A 20590-nucleotide genomic window follows, 5' to 3' on the forward strand; every position below is an offset into this window, starting at 1 on the left:
TTAATGTGGACAACAAGTGAGAAGGTGTCGTTCCTTATTGTCCAGTCTTCATGCATCGTTATATCCAGATTAGTTATCTGTGTGTCGCAGAAATAGATTAAACAGACACATTATCAGAGAAGCTTTAGGGGCAATCCCAGCATTTTGCTGTTTTATGTATCCTTTTTTTATGGGTTGCAAATATTATTATGTGAGGAAGAGAATATAGAACAGTCTTTCTCTCGTCTCTCTTCATGTCCCGTTGAGTTTATTCAGGAAGTACAGTGAAGTATTTGTTTGCACCTTTGGCTAAATTGATCTTGCCTGCACTTACACAGACTTATCAAGTCAAGTGGACTTGTGTGGGGACTTTCAGGGAGTTTGTTTGGGGTGCAGAGTTCTCCATACTGCACTCGTAATGTGCACAATTACTTAAAAATACACTACTAATGTAAGCAGCACTTGTTTGCAACATTAATTTATGGTTACTATGTGTTTGTTTAATCCACTAATGTATTCAGATGTTGACAAATTCAAACGGTATGTAAATTAATTTGAATGGCAAACTAAAAAGATATTTTATTGCAGCAAAGTGCTGTCCCCTCTAACACTAAACCATTTAACACAGGTGACACCAGTAAGTCCATGAGGATTCAGGATTTAAATCTTCAGGGGGCACATTGGGATTGGGCCAGCATGTTTTTTTTATGGCTATATTGACCCACAATTCTTGGGCGGGGCAGATACATATAGACAAGAGGGTCAAAGTCCAAGGTGTCATGTCACGAGAAAGTAGTATATTCCAATTAAATACATAATGCATGAAACAGTACGCACTTTCTAAAGGCATCCGCACTGAACTACAATTAAAGTGTCCAACCATATGCCCTGAAACTCTCCATTTGCTATAATGAGATGGACCACATGCTGCTGGTGATGCTCTCCGAACCAGCAGGTGTCAGCAGTGTTCACTGAGCGCTCTTTACTCCACGTCTGTGGCTTTAAGCGTCACACAGAAGGCTGTGGGTGTGTGGACTACTTCCGGTTATCTGACGTAAAGCAGGGAGTAAAAAAAAGCGTTTGGTTGCGGCAGTTTTGGCATTTTTGAGACACAGTTATTGTTACATAGTTACAATATATGTATATAGCACAGTAGTATCTACTGAATGTGTGAAAAGGAAACCTAAATTAAGCCTGTTTCCGCTCTCTGGATGACAAAACCTGAACATTTATGAGATAGGTAAGTGATACACTGGATGAACCTTGAAGTAACGTTACTCAGAGTGCACGTCTATGCACGGTCATGTGATTCAAATTACGCTTAAAACACTTTAAAAAAAAACACGACTAACTTTACAGCTTTCAAGTGAACAACAACATGTCAACACTAAATCTTATTACATTTCAGTTGGCGAAACTCAAAACGGCTCCACTGCGCCTCTTGCGGCCAAAGATATATTACATCGGCGGATTTCACCGTCGCCATAGAGAATGAATGAAGGCTCAGTTTAGGCCGTTTTATTTAAAAACAAAAAAAGGTAGACATGAACGCTTCAGGGCATCTAGATTACTTGAGGCTAGATTAAGAGTCCATGCGGATTGTCTTTTTTATGTCTGTCTTCTAGTATGACCTCGTAGTCTGACCTACCCAAGCAACTAATACATAACAAAGCCAGTAAAACTAAGATAAATAAACGTGTGTCTACTCTTTCACATGCCGTGCGTGAGACCCGGGTTCAAATCCGGATGGCACGAACTGAACTTGAATTACTCCTGAGCAGCGCCGGGTCTGCAGTTGTGTGGGTAGACTGTATGGCCCAATGAGGCGACTGCTACAAATAAAGTGAAAAAAACCATAAGAGTATACTCAGCGTTCAATTCAGTTGAGTTTGAACAGTTAACAGTACCAAACTGCCGGGTAGACATGTATTTTCTTTTTTTGTCCTTTCTTTGAAAACCAATGTCCAGTAATGTGACGAAAATGTCTTATATTTTAAGATGCATTTAAATGTATTATTATTATTCATTAGTTCAAGACTAAAGTTGATTAATATAGTTAAACAATCCTTTTATATAATTCACTAATTCATTCAGTATCTCTACCTGGACATCTGCCAGTCCATGCAGAGAATAGCCCAACTTTTTAAAAATATCTAAATACAAAATATATTTATCTATATAGATATATTTATTTATATAGATCTCTCTGCAGCCTCGGGCTCAGGTGTGTGTACTGCTAAACCCCGGGTTTTTTAACCGGGACCTCTCGTGTAACATGCGGCTGCTGCAACCACTATCTCGCTCTCTCTCTCTCTCTCTCTCTCTCTCTCTCTCTCTCTCTCTCTCTCTCTGTTAGTCTCTCTTTCTTTTCTCTCTTTTTATCCACGCAAACACACACACAAATCTAATAAAGAATGAGCCGTTAATAATATACATACGGACAGGGCCGGCCGAAATGTTTCTGCAGTAGCCCAGAAGATTGATATGTTTTACAACTGATCAAAGAGGCTAAAGTAACACATAAAGTAACACATCCTGCAGTCCATGAGAACAACTAATCTAGTAAAAAATATCAACACATCTCAAGATGCAGGTAGGGGAGTACAGCACTTGCCTCTGAAATGTAGGGAAATAGAAGTAAGTAAGTAAAATACAAGAGTCTTGAATTTATACTTAATGCACTTGACATACTCCTCCTCCTTCTCCTCCTCCTCCTTGCTTTTCAGCTCTGACTGGAAATGAAACCAGAGCACCAGGATCTCATCCTGCGGGCATGCGGGGCGTCTTCCTTGCGTGTCGGCGCGAAGATCCAGACGCTGTGGAGCGGTTACGGGGAGATTGTGCGGCTGCACTTGGAGGGCTGCGACCGGCCGTCTGTGGTCGTCAAGCACGTCAAGTTCCCAGAGGAGGCCGAGCATCCCGGCGGCTGGAACACGGATCGTTCCCACATGCGTAAAGTGAGATCCTACCAAGTGGAGACACACTGGTACCAGAGCTACTCCACCGATCGGAGCTGTCGGACCCCTGTCTGCCTGGCTGCTTGTTCCCAAGGAGACGAGATGCTGATCGTGCTGGAGGATCTGGACGTTGCGGGTTACGATCAGAGAAGGTATACGAACACGCATTGTGTACGAAACACTAGACAGTCTGGAGCTCTGCTGAGCAGAGTGCATTAAATGAGAGGACAGCTTCTACATTAATGTACATACTATTCTCCTACATAATGGTTTAAATACTTCCAATGTTTCTACACAATGCCATGATATACTCCTGGTGGAGAAATACAAAATCGCTTTATTATATATACATTTTTACTTTAAAACGGTAAAGACAATTGAATTCAAATTGATATGGCATAAAATCACTAAACGTTAACCTTTCTTAGGGTTGTTAAAAACTAGAATTGTCATTGTCATAATTAGCTAATTATTTATTGAGTCATGGCCAAAACACAATGTAAGGTTCAGTAACCTTCAGTGAGGTCAGTGATCTTTGACCATCATAATCAATTCAGTTCATGCTTGAGTCTAACATTCTTGCCAAAATTTAAAAAAAAAAATCCCTCAGGCAGTAAGAAAAACTCCCAAACTTCCCAAAAACAATACAATGAAAGGACTTTGGTATACAAAACATTTGAATGAGAGAACAAGTAATACGTTAATTATTTAAACAAACATAGGAGAACAATTTAATTTGTAGGATGATATATACAATTAGAGAAAGATTTAGATGCAGATACCCTCAAAATATCTCTGAAAGTGGCCAGAACTAAAACATGAATAAATGGAATATGTAATTGGAAGAGCAGCATTATGTTTTTAACCTTTCCCTTTTCAAGAACATCCTACAAATTAAACTAAATTACATTTGCCAATCTTAAGACTTAATTTAAAAGGCAAGAAGAAGAGGAAGACATTTCATGCCGGACAAATAACAGTTTGTTGTTTGTTTTTTGTAGGACCAGCGTGAAGGACGGAGAAATGAAGGCTTGTCTCAGGTGGCTGGCCCACTTCCACGCTCTCTTCCTGGGTGTGACACCAGAGGGTTTGTGGCCTGTCGGGACCTACTGGCACCTGGAGACCCGTCCGGACGAGCTGGAGGCCATGGACGACGCCGAGCTGAAGGCCACGGCCGGCGACATTGACAGGACACTCAACGACTGTCTCTTCAAGACTGTTGTACACGGGGACGCCAAGTTAGCCAACTTCTGTTTCTCGCAAAGCGGAGGGGACGTGGCCGCTGTGGACTTCCAGTATGTCGGAGGGGGCTGCGGGATGAAAGATGTTGTATATTTTTTAGGAAGCTGCATGGAGGAGAGGGAGTGTGAGAAGAGGGTACCTGCCCTTCTGGACTACTATTTCACAGAGTTAAAGCAATCGGTAAAGGAAGACGTGGACGTCGTTGCCCTGGAGAAAGAGTGGAGGGAGATGTTTGCATATGCGTGGACAGATTTTCATCGCTTCCTGCTGGGATGGATGCCGGGACACTGGAAGATCAACCGGTACAGTGAACAGTTGACCAAGGAGGTCCTGCGCAAACTTAAACTGTGAACAAAGAAACTTTTCTCTTCAGACAACCGAAGGACTGAGCATGTGGCTGAAAGGTGAAACTGAAAATCTGTATATGTAAAAATTGAATCGGCCACAAACACCTGCGTACAGATAAGCATGCAAACCAATTCCGGAAGAATTAGTTTAAAAAAAACGCTCTGGCTTTTCTTTCACATACTGCAGCACTTTCAATGGAAAAAATACATCTTTTCTGTATTGCCCTCGCACGTCCACACATTTTGGTTGATGTGTCTTTATGCAAACCTAAAATCATAAGGAGTACAATAAAACATGAATAAATTTGAAATAAAATTAAAAGAAAAGATTTAACAAATGATTGTTTGTTGTAAAGACATTTCATTAGTGAAATAATTGTAAAGTAATATATGTACATGTAAAGACCTTTGAACATCACCAGCCTAATCATAACTAGGTGGGGTCTTTATAAATTTTACTTTATAAATACATCATTTTTTTGATTATTACTTAACCCACCTGTATAAAAATGCCATGAAGTCACCAACATTTGTACGGAAATGTTAATCAGAAATGTTTTTAAAGCTGGCACATATTGGGTTTCCTTTCAGACAGTTTGCAGTTGTGGACACAACATAAGAACAACATCTCTTTTTTTAGTCTTACATAACATAAAATACATATTCTACATCAATAAATGAATATACACTGCCTCGCCCAAAAAAAGTCGCCACCAAAAAAAAAGTCCCACACCCTAATATTTCGTACGACCGTCTTTAGCTTTGATTTTGGCACGCATTTGCTGTGGCACTGTTTCGATAAGCTTCTGCAATGTCACAAGATTTATTTCCATTCAGTGTTGCATTAATTTCTTAGCAAAATCTTGTATTGATGATGGTAGAGTCTGACCGCTGCGCAAAGCCTTCTCCAGCAGATCCCAAAAATTCTCAATGGGGTTAAGATCTGGACTCCATGTGTGAAAACGATGTCTCATGCTCGCTGAACCACTCTTTCACAATTTCAGCCCGATGAATCCTGGCATTGTCATCTTGAAATGTACCCGTGCCATCAGGGAAGAAAAAAATCCATTGATGGACCAACCTGGTCATTGCTGAACCTGGTCATTGTAGAACCTAGACCTGAGCAACTGCAGCAACCCCAGATCATAGCACTGCCCCCATACGCTTCTACAGGAGGCAGTAGTAGTTAAATCTAGGTGGCGACTTTTTTTTGGCCAGGCAGTGTATATTATAAATGCCTTCCAAGAATAAATGTAAAGTTGTGTCTGTACCAATATTGCAGAATACACCAAATTCAGATAGCTCATTTCTATATATACATATATTTATAAAGTGGCTTCTGTGTATGGGTAAATCAAATGTAGAATTATAAAAATTCAATTCACTCTTTACTGTTGACAAAATACTGTACATATCAAATACATTCCCAATGAATGCTCTCAAAGTAATTATAGGGTTGTTAAATGTGTTATCCTTTTCTGCCCAATATTATCTTATGAAGAAAAAAATCCTTGTAGGTAAGAGACCATCATGGTTATAACAGCAATTTATAAAAAAGAAAAAAGAGAAATAATAAGGGACATGAGTCAAAATAAAAAGACTATTTTATTTTTTAAAGGTAGGAAGAACATCCTTTGAAGTCATGTATGAACCAAGCAGAGGAGGGATCCAACTCCTTCCTCGACTCGTCTTTCCGGTTTCATACAGGATGTGTTGGCTCGGATCAGCTGTTGTGAGGAGGTCGGATGACGTGGCATCCGGTCTCTCTCACGCACACACACCCGACATTACAACAACAAGGCAGGCGAGCCGAGAAGGGGACGAAGCGACGAAGGCGCCTCCATCGCCAGCAGGTACGGGGGTCAAAATATAACATTTAATAAAAAGCCTTTCAGACGGAGATAACATCACGGCAGCTGGTTACACTGTTGGGCCGTTTACCGCGTTGTCGCCGTGGCAACAGTAGTAAAACTCCAATCGATTTTTTTTTCTTCTTCTTCCTTGCGAGCAACGGCCGAGCTAACGTTAGCCGTTTCTGTTGCCTTGTTTTCAACCTATTTTAGCCATTAGGAGTCACGGGAAGATACTTTCACGTCTGTTTGGTTCGGTTAACTAGGCGTTTAGCAGTATATGTACTGTACTCCGGGTTTAGCTCGACTAGCGGACTGTTAGTAAGCTAATTGTTTGACAGTTTACTGTAAAGATGACGCAACGTAGCAGGTGTCAGAAAGTCTGAAGTGAAACTCGTGACCTCAGCAGCGGTTAGCTTCTCTTTTCATGCGTGAATGGGTTTTATTTTGCCTGTAAAACAGAAGTACATTGTTTTAAAGAGGTGACAGTAGCTCCAAAAAAAAAGAAGTACGCTGTGTTTGAGAAGTGGCACCTCGGCTCTTGAGCAAGGCAGCGAAACCCTCGACCTGCGCGCGCATGTGGAATTAGTTCAATGCTTTATTTCTAATTACATCAATCAATAAACAAACCATGAAACAAATGTAATGTATAATTTTGTACTTTATTTTATTCTATTTTTACCCATTCCCCTTCTCTTTTGTCTTAATCTTACTTGTTAATGTATTTTTCGTGTCCTTATACTTATATGTATACTCCACTTGTTCTGTAATCACAGTAATACATACAATAAACACACAATGAAATAAGTTGAAACAGATGCAGGAAAAAAAGGAAACAGGTTTTTATTCTAAAATAGTAAAGGTTAGCAGCAGCCTCTTGGTGTTACTTGTGTTTACTAGAGATGTACCCATACGTGTCTATAAAGTAAAGCATTGAAAAGCATACAAAATAATGGATTAAAGAGTTCTTAGTCGAGTTAAACACAAACATCCCATTAGTCAACGAAACAGCTGAGAGACGACAGCACAAATGTTATACTGAGAAGTATCTTTAATATTCAATCTTGTTCAAATAAATGGAATCAACAAAATATAATACACGTTTCATTATAGTGCAATTCAACTACAGCCGCAAATTTTAGCTTTGAAAAATACGGCTGAAATAAGATATCTCTAAGTCCACGGCTAAAACCTGAGACGAGACATAAAAATATTTTACATGTATGAAGAAGCCTGCTCCACACAGCCATATATATAAGATATGTGAACAATGTCCTTTCCCTCTAAAGAGACTTTTCTTTATATATTTTTCTTTCACCAGAAATCCAAGAGCTATCACCACAGAAGTATTCCCATCAATAAAGTCGGAAAAAGCACCAACTTCCCCTACAGATGAGGCAGATGTTGTAGAGGGGGAATCACATCCACATCACCACCCAGAGCAGATACAGCGTTAGGTGTGTTTTAACCGAGCCCCAGAATGGAGAGGGTTTGAAATAGCTTTCTCCTCAGGTGAACCCTGAGTTGTGACACAATAAGCTCAGGTTCTTCAGAGCCGGCCCTGCTAGTAATATGAGCCATGGACTCCTGGGCAGTTGATAGTCCTGTAACCGTGGTCATCAAGGCCCCCAACCAGAAGTATGATGACCAGACCATCAGCTGCTTCCTCAACTGGACTGTGGAGAGGCTGAAGAGTCACATCTCCAACGTGTACCCCAGCAAGCCGGTAAGTCGCTGTTGTGTTTGACGTTTTTTCTTTGTTCACAAGCTTTCCTCCGGAAAATCAGATTGTCTTAACTTGGAGTTTGATACACTAAAAAGGAGTTTAAACTGACTTCTAAAAACGTTATGATCATGTGAATGTGGACAAAAACAAGTATAGGGCTGTAACTAACAATTAGTATAATTATTAGTTTGCCATTTATTTTCGTGTAATTGATTTAACCGGTTGGTCAACAAAACATACGCGACACATTTCCAGAGAGCCAAAATGCTTGAAATGTATTTTATTTGTCCTAAAATCTCCAGAGATGTTAACATACAATTTGTACAAATATCCATCCTATGTCTTTGAAGGTGTTGGCGTGAAATACATTTTTCATCGTTCTGGTTTTGGGTCGAATCAGTTCTATTTATAGTTGAGATGGTAAACAGAGATTGAGTAAGATGTACTTAACTTGGAAAAAAAATTCACAAATTCATTAATTATATTATGGAAAATACACATATGAACTGCTGAGGCAGTCAGTCAGCCACTATCTTACGCGTTCGTGACACGACGTCATAACAAAGGGTGACAGTAAACAGACATTTTATCTCTTGAGCTTCAAACACTCCCGCTCAACTATAAAACGTTTGTTGTTTTTATAAGTTACACTTTATGTGTTTACAGTGTGGAGTAAAAAGATCCTTTTTCAAACCACTCCCTCCAATTGTTTGGAGAGGATTCCACACGATCATGTTTCTCAATGCGATGCTCCTGTGTAGCGACTGGGTTGAGGTTAATAAATGCTTTGTGTTGGTTTGTGAACAAAAAGATGACCTTTTTGCGTTTGTTTTTTTATTTATTTATTTTTATCAACTGCAGAGCCTTATGAAGCGCAGAGAATATGATTGTAAAATACTGTGTGTACTTTTAGTAAGCTTCTAAATCTAATCTGTAGCCCAGCAATCTAATCTAATCCATAGGTGCCTAATCACTCACCTTCTCATGTTCCAACACTCAACACAACAACAAGGCCTTCCCCCCTCGCAGTGAGAAACCGGAACGTCAGAGCCAATGACAAAATGTTGACTTATTTTAAAAGGGCAACGTTTCTGTTGAGTTCATGTTTGACCTTTGAAACCGCAGTTAGAAAACTTCACACAGGGTTGTCGTGGTTCTGATGCCCGTGATCGTATCACATCATCTCCATCATCTTATGGAGTTTGTACCGTTTTTTTTTTTATGGAATTGTCGACATTCACATTTCCATTTAATATAGCTTTGAGGTTTTCTTAAAAGCTGAGGCTCTTTCTTGACATTGGGAACACTTGATGTTTGAGAGTTGCTCTCAGGCTCTTTCCCCTAGAGGCGAAGACGCCCTTATCTGTTGACACTGTAAAGAATACAAAAGTTGGTAACTGAGTCACACACACAGACAGTCACCGACAGTCACCTAAACACACTTTCCTGTTGCCGTTTTAATAAGTAACAGAAAAACACATTTACACCAGGTTTTTATGCCAGTCAATTCTCTGTCTCACCATACGCTGCCATTTGTGTTGTAGCTGTCCAAAGACCAGCGGCTGGTCTACTCAGGGAAGCTTCTCCAAGACCACCTACAGCTCAAAGATGTGCTCAGAAAGGTAAGGCTGTGTTTGTGCATGAGGTGATTGCATGGGCAATAGTGTGCACGGATAATATTTAGTTTAGCAACCCACCCAAAGAGTCTTTTTTTTAAAAGTATGTATATTCACTTTTTTATTCAACCGCTCCAACAAAAGTTTATTTTATCTGACAACTATCTGCCTTTTCCTCAATTAATCGTTTAGTTTATAAAATGTCTTAAAATAGTGAAAAATAAGCCTGCCCCAAAACAACAAACAAAAAAGTCTTTGAACGTAACCTAACTTCCCTAATCCACACAAAGAAACAAAAGAAAGTACAAGTGTCTTTCCTATCTCTCTACCAGAAGACAGGGTTACACAACAAGGGCTTACTATTACCGGCACGCTTAATAACCCCACCACCCAAGAATCTGTGACATGCTGCAAGGCCAGGTTGGGGGAGGGAGAGAGAGGGGGAGAGAGAGAGGGGGAGAGAGAGAGGAGGAGAGAGAGAGGGGGGGAGAGAGAGGGAGAGAGGGGGAGAGAGGGGGGGAGAGAGAGGGAGAGAGGGGGGGAGAGAGAGAGGGGGAGAGAGAGAGAGAGAGAGAGAGAGGGGGGGAGAGATAGGGAGAGGGCCGGCCTCCACAGGCTCCATCCTCAATTGCTTCGCCCAATCATCTGCAATGAAAAAAAGAGCAAAGCACGGCAAAACAATATATTAGCAACCCCTTAGGCTGGGAGGTGAACAGCATTAAGGTTAATTGTTCTCCTATGACATTCTGAGTCATAACATCTCGACAGTCTAAAACCCCTTAAATAACACGTTAAACATTATGTTTGACAGAGAAAAGCATCGAACCTACTCGTTTAAGAAGCTTGGACCAGCAAATCTTTGGCAAAAAATGAACACACCCACACACAAAGTTTGTTTACGTATCTGTGGGAGAACCAAAACGTGCAGAAACAATAGCTTGATCTGATGTGTTTAAGTGTTGTCTGAATTCTGGCCATTTCCTCGCTAATCCTCTCTCTCTCTCTCTCTCTCTCGCTCTCGCTCTCGCTCTGTCTCTGTCTTTCTTGTTGTATCTCTCTCTGCTCTGTTGCTGCTCTCACCTCCGCCTCATCGTCCTCTTCCTTCCACATCCTTGACTTGTGGACCCGCAGCAGGATGAATACCACATGATGCATCTAGTGTGTACCTCTCACAGCCCCCCAGCCTCGCCCATGCCTCGGAGCCCTGCCACGGCTAGCTCTTCTGCTGCTGACGCCAGCGTGAGTAGACAGACACACTCCAATTCTGCCGAAGGGCTCAAAGTGTGTGTGTGTGTGTGTGTGTGTGTGTGTGTGTATGTGTCTGTGTTTACATATAGCAGCTTTGTTTGTCAACCAAGTTGACTTCCACTTGTCTGATTTAGAGCTTTTTTTTGTGCTGGCAGCTAAATTATTGAGTCAAGATGCTGTTGAGTTGTGTTCAGATCGGAGACTCTGGACAAGAAGTTTATGTTGTCAAACTGACGTCACCCACTAGTTTGTGGACGGCCTTTTTAGAAACCTTCAGGAGAGCAACAGAGGAGAGTCCCTTTCCCCGGATAGACAGAAGCAATAGATGTCATGTGACCAGATTGAGCAACATAACAGAGTTACAGCACATTACATGAATATGACAGAAACTATTCATATAATGAGTAGTAGGCATGGAACCCAATCCAAATAGCCACAATCCATGTCAGCAGAAGAGGTAGAGAGGAGGGGCATCAGCAGGGCCATGGCGACCGATGCAGAACTTGCTCCAGACAGCCAAGATAGACCAGGGCTAACCTGAGCCAGCCCTAACTATAAGCTCTATCAAAGAGGAAAGTCATACGTCTACTCTTAAATGAGGTGACCGTGTCTGCCCCCCGGACTGAAAGTGTAAGCTTATTCCACAGAAGAGGAGCTTGATAACTGAAGGCTCTAGCCCCCAACCTATTTTTTTTAAAACTCTGGGAACCACAAGTAACCCTGCATTCAATGAACACAACTCTATAGGACAACTCCCAGACAACGCCATCGTAGCGAGCTGTCATTCACGAGGTAGCCCCGCTCTAAAGCATACATTGCTTTATAGACTATTAATTAAACTTGAGGCGGATTTTGACTGTTAAATTGTTCATTCAACACTAACAATCATTGTAACGACTGTCAGGATATTGGTCATAGGAATGCACCAATCTGACACTGATCTTATTACAAGTTTTTTCAAGACACAAAAACTGATATTTGTGGCACAATTATCGAAACCACTAACTCATGACGTCTTTCTGTTGATTTGAAGCAGATCATCTGCTTTACACAAAGTTTGAAATAAAAAAAACACATGGTTTTTGGTAATACCTACACACGGTTCTCTACATCAGACACATCATTCAAAACTAACAAGCCAGTGTGTGCCGTTAATAAAGTGTTGTTGAGATGTGAGATATTTTGTGTTTTAGTTTTTTTCATGTGTAGAGTTTCGATCCCTGGTTTCTGAAAATATTTTGCAATTGCACGTATTGTAGACTACGTGCTGTAACATTCCTTCAGTCTCGACGGGCTGGTGACTCAACTATTCCTGACTCCATGTTACTTTACTTTAGGAAAATAATCCAACGAGCTCCACAGACTGAGGTTTTACAGATTTAACATTTTGGGAAAAGAAGGGCACATGGTATTGGATCAGTACTCTGTACTGGCGGATGCCCTCAGTTGAGGTTTAAGGAGAGTAAAAGTCAGATTGGTCCATCATTAGTGAGCTGAAACAACTTACATAGCAACATCACGCCGCTTTTAAAACTGGCTTTGGGTTCAGTCCCGAAAGCTCCTGTTATAAAACATCCTCTCTTTTCTTTTCTTTGTATTGATTTTGTATTTTCTTTTTATCCAGCAACATGTTCAACTCAGCTTCTGATTGGTGTTCATATCTCGTCCCTCAGAGTTCAGACACGGCCTCCCTTGGTGGTGAGCCAGCCTCTTCCTCCCCCTCTTCAGTCCCAGGAAGTTATGATGGGTTGAGGTATCGTGGCGGCGTCCCCCAGTATAACCCTCAGAGCCCCGCTGGTGTCCCTCAGTGGTAAGCAAATCTTTCACAAAATAACTGATGTACATCTCATTCACATTTCAGTATTTTTCTTTGAATAGGGCACCCTCTAAAAACATAGAGTAATGATGTATAAAAATTAGGGCTGGGCAAAGTTGAAAAAAATTAACTGATTAATCGCATGATTTTTCTGCGATTAATCACATTATGCGCCAAATTCAATAATGAAGTAAAAACTAGTGTATTGCACACTTTTTTATTCTAATGTAATGTTATGGAAACAATATAACAGCACTCTGGAGCAACAGCAAGTTAACATACATACATACATATACATACATACATATACATATACATATACATATATATATATATATATATATATATATATATATATATATATATATATATATATATATATATTTATATATATATATATATATATATATATATATATATATATATATATATATTTATATATATATATATATATATATATATATATATTTATATTTATATATATATATATATATATATATATATATATATATTTATATTTATATATATATATATATATATATATTTATATATATATATATATATATATATTTATATATATATATATATATATATATATTTATATATATATATATATATATATATATATATATATATATATATATATGAAGCGCGAGGCTGCAGGTAGTCAGACCGCTTTGTGAGGCGAGCGACTCGCTCGCACGGTGCTCGTTGAGGACAGAAACTACAGAAGAATACGTGCTTTCACGTCCGGCTTAAGTCGGCAAATAGTCCGGCAAAGCTACGGAAGCACGAGGGCGGACTGAAATTAAACGCCTTCAAAGTAAAAGCCCCAATTTTTTTTATTTTTTTTTAAATGCAGTCAACGCATGATCAAATAATTAACGGCGTTAATCGATTGAAAAGTTAACGCGATATTAACGCGTTAACTTGCCCAGCCCTAATAAAAATATATACAGTAAACAAACTGTTGTGTTGTCAAACAACATATTGTGTATATACATGTACAGACATCTTATTTGTCACACACATGCCACCCGGGACAAATCCTTTTACCGGCATGGTTTACAATATTTTTTTTGTTCAGACTGAAAAAGATTTGCTGATTCAACACTGTCGTCATTCGCAGTGAATTTGTGTTGGATTCTTACGATGCAGAACTGCAGGACCAGAAAATTGTAAAATATATATTTCCAAAGTGGATAATGAAGAGTGAAAAACTAAAGCGGCAGACAGGATGTCGTTAGACTGGGTGTGTGTTTGTACGCAGTGTAAATACATGTGATAACAAACATGACATTCCTCCACAGGCCAGATGGAGCCCAGGTCCCTCTGCAAGGCAACTTCCCTGCCAACATGCCCCCCCTCCCCATGTACATGCCCATGCAGATGCTGTGGTGGCAGCAGATGTACGCGCGCCACTACTACATGCAATAGTAAGTCTGATTTTTCTGTTTCTATCACAATTTTTAAAGATGATGATAATTATGGTGAGGATTTAATAAGAAAATGTACATGATAGAATACATAGATATGAATAATTACATCAACTTGTAAAGACAAAATTTGAGTTCAGATTAAGGTCATGCACGTAAAGTTCTTTGTACCACGAATGCATTATATAAATATGAACGCAATAGGGATTCATTCTCTTACTTAGTTGATGTCATTCATATATTTCTTCCTCTCAAATTCAACAGTTAAAAATTAAGACTAACTTTAAGTCGAGTTGATTGTTTTGTCTTCTAAACATCTAAATCTTTCCTCCTCATCAGTCAAGCAGCGGTAGCGGCCTCTCAGCCTCCCAGCACCCCCCTGCCTTCCTCTTCTTCCCCCTCCCCTCTTCAGCCCGCCCAGCCCAACGAAGCCGTGCAGCCCCCGCTGGGGCCCAACCCGGCCCCCAACCCTCTGCCCGAGAACCAGCCGGCCAACCCCAACATCCAGATGAACGCGCAGGGCGGGGCGGTGATGAACGACGACGAGCTGAACCGCGATTGGCTGGACTGGTTGTACACGGTGTCCCGCGCCGGTGTTCTGCTCAGCATCGTGTACTTCTACTCCTCCTTTAGCCGCTTCGTCATGGTGATCGGCGCCATGCTGCTCGTCTACCTGTGAGCCACTTGTATTTACACATGTGTACTTTTCCATGTTCTCCCATAAGTAAGTTATAAAAGAGTGTGTTTTTTTTTTCTACCACAGGCATCAGGTTGGTTGGTTTCCCTTTCGACCGGAGCTGCAGAACCTCAGAGAAGGAGAACAGGCCAGGCCTCCACAGGAGGAACCGGAGAGACACCAGGACATACAGGAAATGGTGAGCCCTTTAGACTCCGCAAGAACCAAGCAACAGCTCCGACCCTTTGGTCCAACATTTTACTCTCAACTTAAAATATGGTGGTTACAGCACGTCCCACATGGCCGCAATATCCACGGGCTCGATCGCTCTCTCTCCTTGTCTCTTTGTCTCTCTGTCTCTGTGAGTGTAACCGGATCTTTGCAGCTCAGCATCCAGTTACAGATTTCTTTTCTTTGGCCCAAGTTTCCACCAAATGACATTTGAAATTGAGCTCAACTGCTGAATCAAACCAAAACGTAAAAGGTCATTGATGGATTTAATAATCAGATTGCACTCATGTAGCATCGCATCACCAATATTTTCTGTATCATCCCATCTGTGTCCAAGGAGCGCCTGATGGATGAGGGGTTGGAAGACGGCGACAACGACAGGGGTGAGGAAGTAGCTGGAGCCCATGAGGACCAGGACCAGCCCGCTGCTGCCGCCGTCATCCCCGAGTCCAGCTTCCTTACCACCGTGTGGTCCTTCATCAGCACCTTCGTCACGTCACTTATACCAGAGGGACGCCGCCAACTGGCCAACTAAACAGACCCCCACCCACCTTGCCCGACCTCTCGAACACCCCTGTTCCTTCTTGAGAATAAAGGAACGTAAAGAAAGTTAATCTCACGTTGTGTTCATGGATTAAGTGCTTCAGAAATGATAGTATTTTTCTTTTCTTATTTTTTTTTTTTTTACTTTCATTGATCGTTAATTCATTAAGACGTGGTGGTGGTGAGAGAACCTGGAGGGAGCTGTCTTCCATTTTAAAACCGTGATGCGGTCATGCTTTTGAAACTTTTAAATGAGGGATGTGACCCAAAAAAAAAAAACGGGAAGAACAGGGAACTGTTGTCTCCCTACCTTGAAAAGGAAAAAAAAAACACAACCCTGAAGAAATTCTCATGTGTGCACACGATGTGCATAAAGACATTGCAGCTACTGAAGCACATTGTTTTCCCACTTTGTGTATTTGAACATTTACACATGTAAGTATATGCATCTTTAATTCCTAAATATATGCTTTTTTCTTTTTTTTTTGGAATAAAAATCTTGCTGCGGTTTGACTGGTCTTCAGTTTCTCTTCCTGTGGTTTTATCTGTAGTTCCTCTGATGTCCTGCAGGTGGAGACATCCACACACAGATGTCACAGTAGTTAAAGTAAAGCTGATTGAACGTCTTTGTACTGGACTTTCAGAAATCGTTTGCATTGTTTTGATCATAAACTCCTGCTTTTATGTACCAAATTATGTGAAATATTTTCTTAACACATTTTTTTTTCTATGTTCCATTTTATAATTTTAATATTGTAAATGTTACATGGCATACAATTATAATAACAATGACATATGTAATTCACAAACAGTTACAGAACGACAAAAAGCAACACTAACAAAAATCTGAGCAAATAGTGGAACCCTAATTCTCACAGTGAGAAAAAGCAAACTGGACAAAAATATGAAATAACCGGAAAAAAATAATTGAAATAAAAGGAACTTCAGGATGAGCAGTCTAATACAGAAGTGTTATAAGAAAGGCTATGAGAGATGTATGAACACATTCATGGTCCACAGAGGATCTTACTGACGTCCTCGTCAGATCGACAATTTAACTTGTCAAACACTTTGTTTTTTGATCAAATAACTAAGCTAATGATATTCCCATCACTCAATACTAATTGTGAGGTCGGATTGGCAAGTCTGACGCAGGCTCATTCAAAAATACTGTCCATCTCAACCTGAAAATGAGTATGTCCACTTTAACACTTGGCACACCATAGTCTTTCAAAAACTGGTGTTTTTGTCATAAATACCTTCACACAGGATGTGAATATAAGCGGCGTAATTTGTATGTGAAAAATGGCAGCTGAGATTTCACAAATCCTTGAGTCGTTCATCCCTCAGAAGGAAGTAGCTCCTGCTTTGCAAAAGGCCTGAATGTGGGTGTAACATCTTTTGAATTAGCACGTTAGCATTATCATTGTGAGCATTTTAGTGTGTTGATTTTACGATTTAGCTAAAAGCACCACTGTGCCCACGGTGCACCGCCATGAACTCAAGTGTTCACAGAAATTAAATACCGTCTCACAACAGTGCCTTGCTCAAAGGGCAGCTAAGGGCGAGGAAACGGGTGCAGGGGGAAGCGTCGTCGTCCTCACCAGCTGAGAACTGTCGGATGTCGTCTGGATCTCTAGGTTGTCGGGACATTCAGCAAAACACGGGCCACACATGTTGCCCTCGACTCTATGACGTATCGACGCTTTGTGCCCTTGAGGTCCAAAAAGCACCTCAACGAGAGTTTGAATATCCCACCCCTACCCTCCCCCGCTCGGGATGTGAAAAGTTAGACGTGCAGCGGGCCCTGACACGATGTTCCTCACTGATAGAGAGGTGAGCAGGGAAGCAGCTCAGACAGCGATGCACTTCAGAGAGTCCTCCAAAACCCCCTAATCAAATGAGCATGGATTTTTGTGTAGTTGGTCGTAGAAGGCCCAATTAATTATGCATGACAGGGGCTTGACGGTCGTTTGATTTCGTTACGCGCGGCCCCTTCGAAGCCGCCGATCCAATCAGGTTAGGACCCCCCCCACTCCCACTCCCTCTCTCCGTGGGGTTAGACCCCTCTTATCAGAGGGAGAGATTTCTTTAAAAGGGTGTTTGGGGCCTTGTAGGACATTTCATCATCATAATAAGTCCTTGTTATGCAGACGGCTCTCTCATGTTTCCCCGCTATCAGGCCTCGTCGTCTTTGGGGAGTCGGGATTGGACACGTGCCACGGAGATACACTGACTTCATTAAGGGAACACGGAGAGGAGATGTGGACGAGAGATGGAGTGTGAGGACACCTGCGAGGACGCACAGGCTTTCAGTCAAAGTGCTGTGCGTTTAATACCTTTAATGTTGAGACGACATATTGTTGGTTGAGCACACACACAATAAAATGCAGATTAATGCACATTTCCATCCACTTCTGGTGTGTGAATGTGAGGCGTTGGGTGCATCAAGGAGGAACACAATTCTCCAGTTGGTTTTGAAAACATGATATAAATACAATATTCTTGTTTCATACTTGTCCACCGTTTTGTCTCACACAGAAATTGAAAATGTGTATTATAAAAACAGGTGGATGAAGATGCACTTCTTTTCATCATTATATAGTTTGTTCACCAGAGAGCCAAACATGTAAAGCTGGAACGATTAATCTGGTTGTATAGAAGTCTATGAGAAAATGTCTCTACTTCTCTCTTGAGTTATTCCCTCAGTAAACATTTTAAACATGAGTTTATGTCTCAATCTCTCGTTTCAAACAGACCATAATGCAGGGTGTGCTTTAAGGCGGGTCTTACTGCGATTGACAGGTCACAACAATGACGTCGTCCTGCCTGGGAGTTGTTTGTGTTTTCGTCTTGAAACTGTAACTTTTTCACAGTGTGTTTTCGGTTTATGGAAGTTAAGTGTAACATTATCAATCACCTGAAAGTGTCTTATTCAGCTTTCAGTTGTACTTAGCTTCGCCCTCCGCTCTCACTTCTGGTTGCAAAACAAGATGGCGATGGCCAAAATACCGCACTTGAGGCATCAAAGCGTCAGTCTACAAACCAAAGGGCGACGTCCACTTCTTATATACAGTCTTTCTATTTGCAACTAGAACATTTCCATCTCTTGATAACAATTCTTCAATAAACAAACAAAGAGATTCCTAGAAAAATAGTTTTGTCATAACATTTCAAACGTAAATAACCTGCGGAGGAAGTTGAAGGATTGAAGTGGTCTTCCTCTCAGGCTGCATTCTGTAATCCGGAAATGGATTTTGGCAGCTGGACAGTCAGAGGACACATTAGAGGCTTTATATCCCAGGAATTCAGGCCCCTGTGTCATTATTTCAGAGTTAAACAAATCATCATAATGTAGCATAGACATGTAGCATTGTGTGTCAGAGGTAATATTATGTTACATGTAAAGTGGATTTTCTTGGCTGTGTCTGACAGTGAAAGGAACACTTTTACAGCATCTTGTGGCCGACGTAATCCCCCGACTCACTACTGTCAAAAACACGTACAAGATACGCTTGTGATTAACTTTGTGATTCAATGGATCCTCAAACAAAACTGCAGCCACAACAAAACAACCTTTTAGCGTTAGCTGGAGAGCTCAAATTGTTTGCTGTAGCGCATAGAGTTGCTTGATTTAAATAATCTATACATAATCAATCAATTGAGGCGTTGGTGGAAAAGTAAAAGCAGCTGTTCCACATACGTGTAGTGACCATTTTCTCCACTTATGAGCCACTGAGGCACTGCTACTGAGGATTGGTAATGAAGTGTTCTCACAATAAAGGCTCAGTTTAACCAACAAGTTCAGATCCATGCCATCGTTCTTTGCAGCTCGTTTGCTCTGCCAGTCTTAAAATAAAACCGGAAAATGTTCCACAAAGATAAGAAAAATATATTAAAAACACGCTCAAAGCAGCAGCACCTGGAGCTGATCGCATTGACCTCCTTAAGTGGCATCAGTTATCTTTAAAACAAGGACTGACCCTAACCAAAACCCGCTTGGAGGTTGTAGCTGCAGACTGTCTGAAGAGGTCAAAACATTCTGGTCACAAAACAAACACGTTGGTTTGATACCAACTTGTTTTTTTGTTATTTATGTTGCTGTATGATGGAGTGGAGTATATAAAAGTAGCAACACATGGGAATACTAGTACCTCAATGAGGTGCAGCACTACTTTGTTTCACATTGGATTTGAGGTTATTCGTTAATTCAATAAAAAGCATGTTTAAGGCCCAACGAATATCAGAAGTAATCTGCCAGCAGCCTTATCATCAGACTACATTTGCTCTTTAAACCTTTAAACATATATATTTTTAATTATCCCACCGTTTGTAGGCAGGAAGTGACTGTCGTCTCCGCTCGTCCTCGGGCAACTTTGCTTTGATTGTGAATTTCTTTTCTCTAAAGAAACAGATTTGCCATCGTTTGCCAACAAGGCCGCACATTTCAGCACAAACTCTCGTGTGGTCGTCCGCATCCTTCGTCTTCCCCTGAAGCACTTTGTGGCCGGTTTGTTAAAAGCGCTTTATCGCTAAATTTGACTTGGCACGTCTCGTCAGGACAGACTGCGGCTGATGAGACTCTCGACCTGCAGATAAAACATCCATTAAGTGGCTTGTCTGGGACCCCATTCTCTACTCCGGCCCTATTAGCATATTGTTGGCCATTTGCTCTTTGCGCGCTGCCGCGATGGCCGCGCGCTGCCGCGCATCCAGCCAGTCACCACGCCATAAAGACGCACCTCTCTCGCGCGAAATGACGTCCTCGACATTGTAATGCTCGCCGGCTGTCCTCCGCCAGACGATTCAAACGACCGCTAAAAGCCCCGGAGAGGCGGAGGGAGAAAAAGGGCCAAAATGCAAAATTGATGGAAATGACATTAGATTCAGCTCATGCTCCTCACTGTGTAAATTATGCCCCAA

General features: G+C 41.1%; 2 protein-coding genes across 2 annotated transcripts; both read left to right on the forward strand.

Moving 5' to 3' along the window:
• The first annotated feature begins 1044 nt into the window (after positions 1–1044).
• pkdc (protein kinase-like domain containing) lies at positions 1045–4863 on the forward strand. Its single transcript, XM_068570466.1, has 3 exons — positions 1045–1219; positions 2706–3088; positions 3938–4863. The coding sequence occupies exons 2-3, from the start codon at positions 2718–2720 to the stop codon at positions 4527–4529; spliced, it is 963 nt and encodes a 320-aa protein (XP_068426567.1). The 5' UTR covers positions 1045–1219; positions 2706–2717; the 3' UTR covers positions 4530–4863.
• A 1346-nt stretch (positions 4864–6209) lies between these two features.
• herpud2 (HERPUD family member 2) lies at positions 6210–16180 on the forward strand. The gene is made up of 9 exons (XM_068568916.1): positions 6210–6378; positions 7697–8101; positions 9646–9723; positions 10849–10956; positions 12639–12775; positions 14092–14217; positions 14557–14892; positions 14981–15092; positions 15462–16180. Exons 2-9 carry the CDS (start codon positions 7955–7957, stop codon positions 15657–15659), a joined length of 1242 nt encoding a protein of 413 aa, XP_068425017.1. The 5' UTR covers positions 6210–6378; positions 7697–7954; the 3' UTR covers positions 15660–16180.
• Positions 16181–20590: the final 4410 nt, after the last annotated feature.

This window comes from Clinocottus analis, unplaced genomic scaffold, assembly GCF_023055335.1.
Source record: "Clinocottus analis isolate CAN_PGR_092001 unplaced genomic scaffold, fCliAna1.0.p SCAF_9, whole genome shotgun sequence".
Lineage (NCBI taxonomy): Eukaryota > Metazoa > Chordata > Actinopteri > Perciformes > Cottidae > Clinocottus > Clinocottus analis.

Coding starts and splice junctions, on each gene's coding strand:
- pkdc (XM_068570466.1), top strand. CDS start 2,718: ATGAAACCAGAGCACCAGGATCTCATCCTGCGGGCATGCGGGGCGTCT. Junction 3,089..3,937: donor GCGGGTTACGATCAGAGAAG/GTATACGAACAC, acceptor TGTTTTTTGTAG/GACCAGCGTGAAGGACGGAG.
- herpud2 (XM_068568916.1), top strand. CDS start 7,955: ATGGACTCCTGGGCAGTTGATAGTCCTGTAACCGTGGTCATCAAGGCC. Junction 9,724..10,848: donor TCAAAGATGTGCTCAGAAAG/GTAAGGCTGTGT, acceptor GTGGACCCGCAG/CAGGATGAATACCACATGAT. Junction 10,957..12,638: donor CTTCTGCTGCTGACGCCAGC/GTGAGTAGACAG, acceptor CTCGTCCCTCAG/AGTTCAGACACGGCCTCCCT.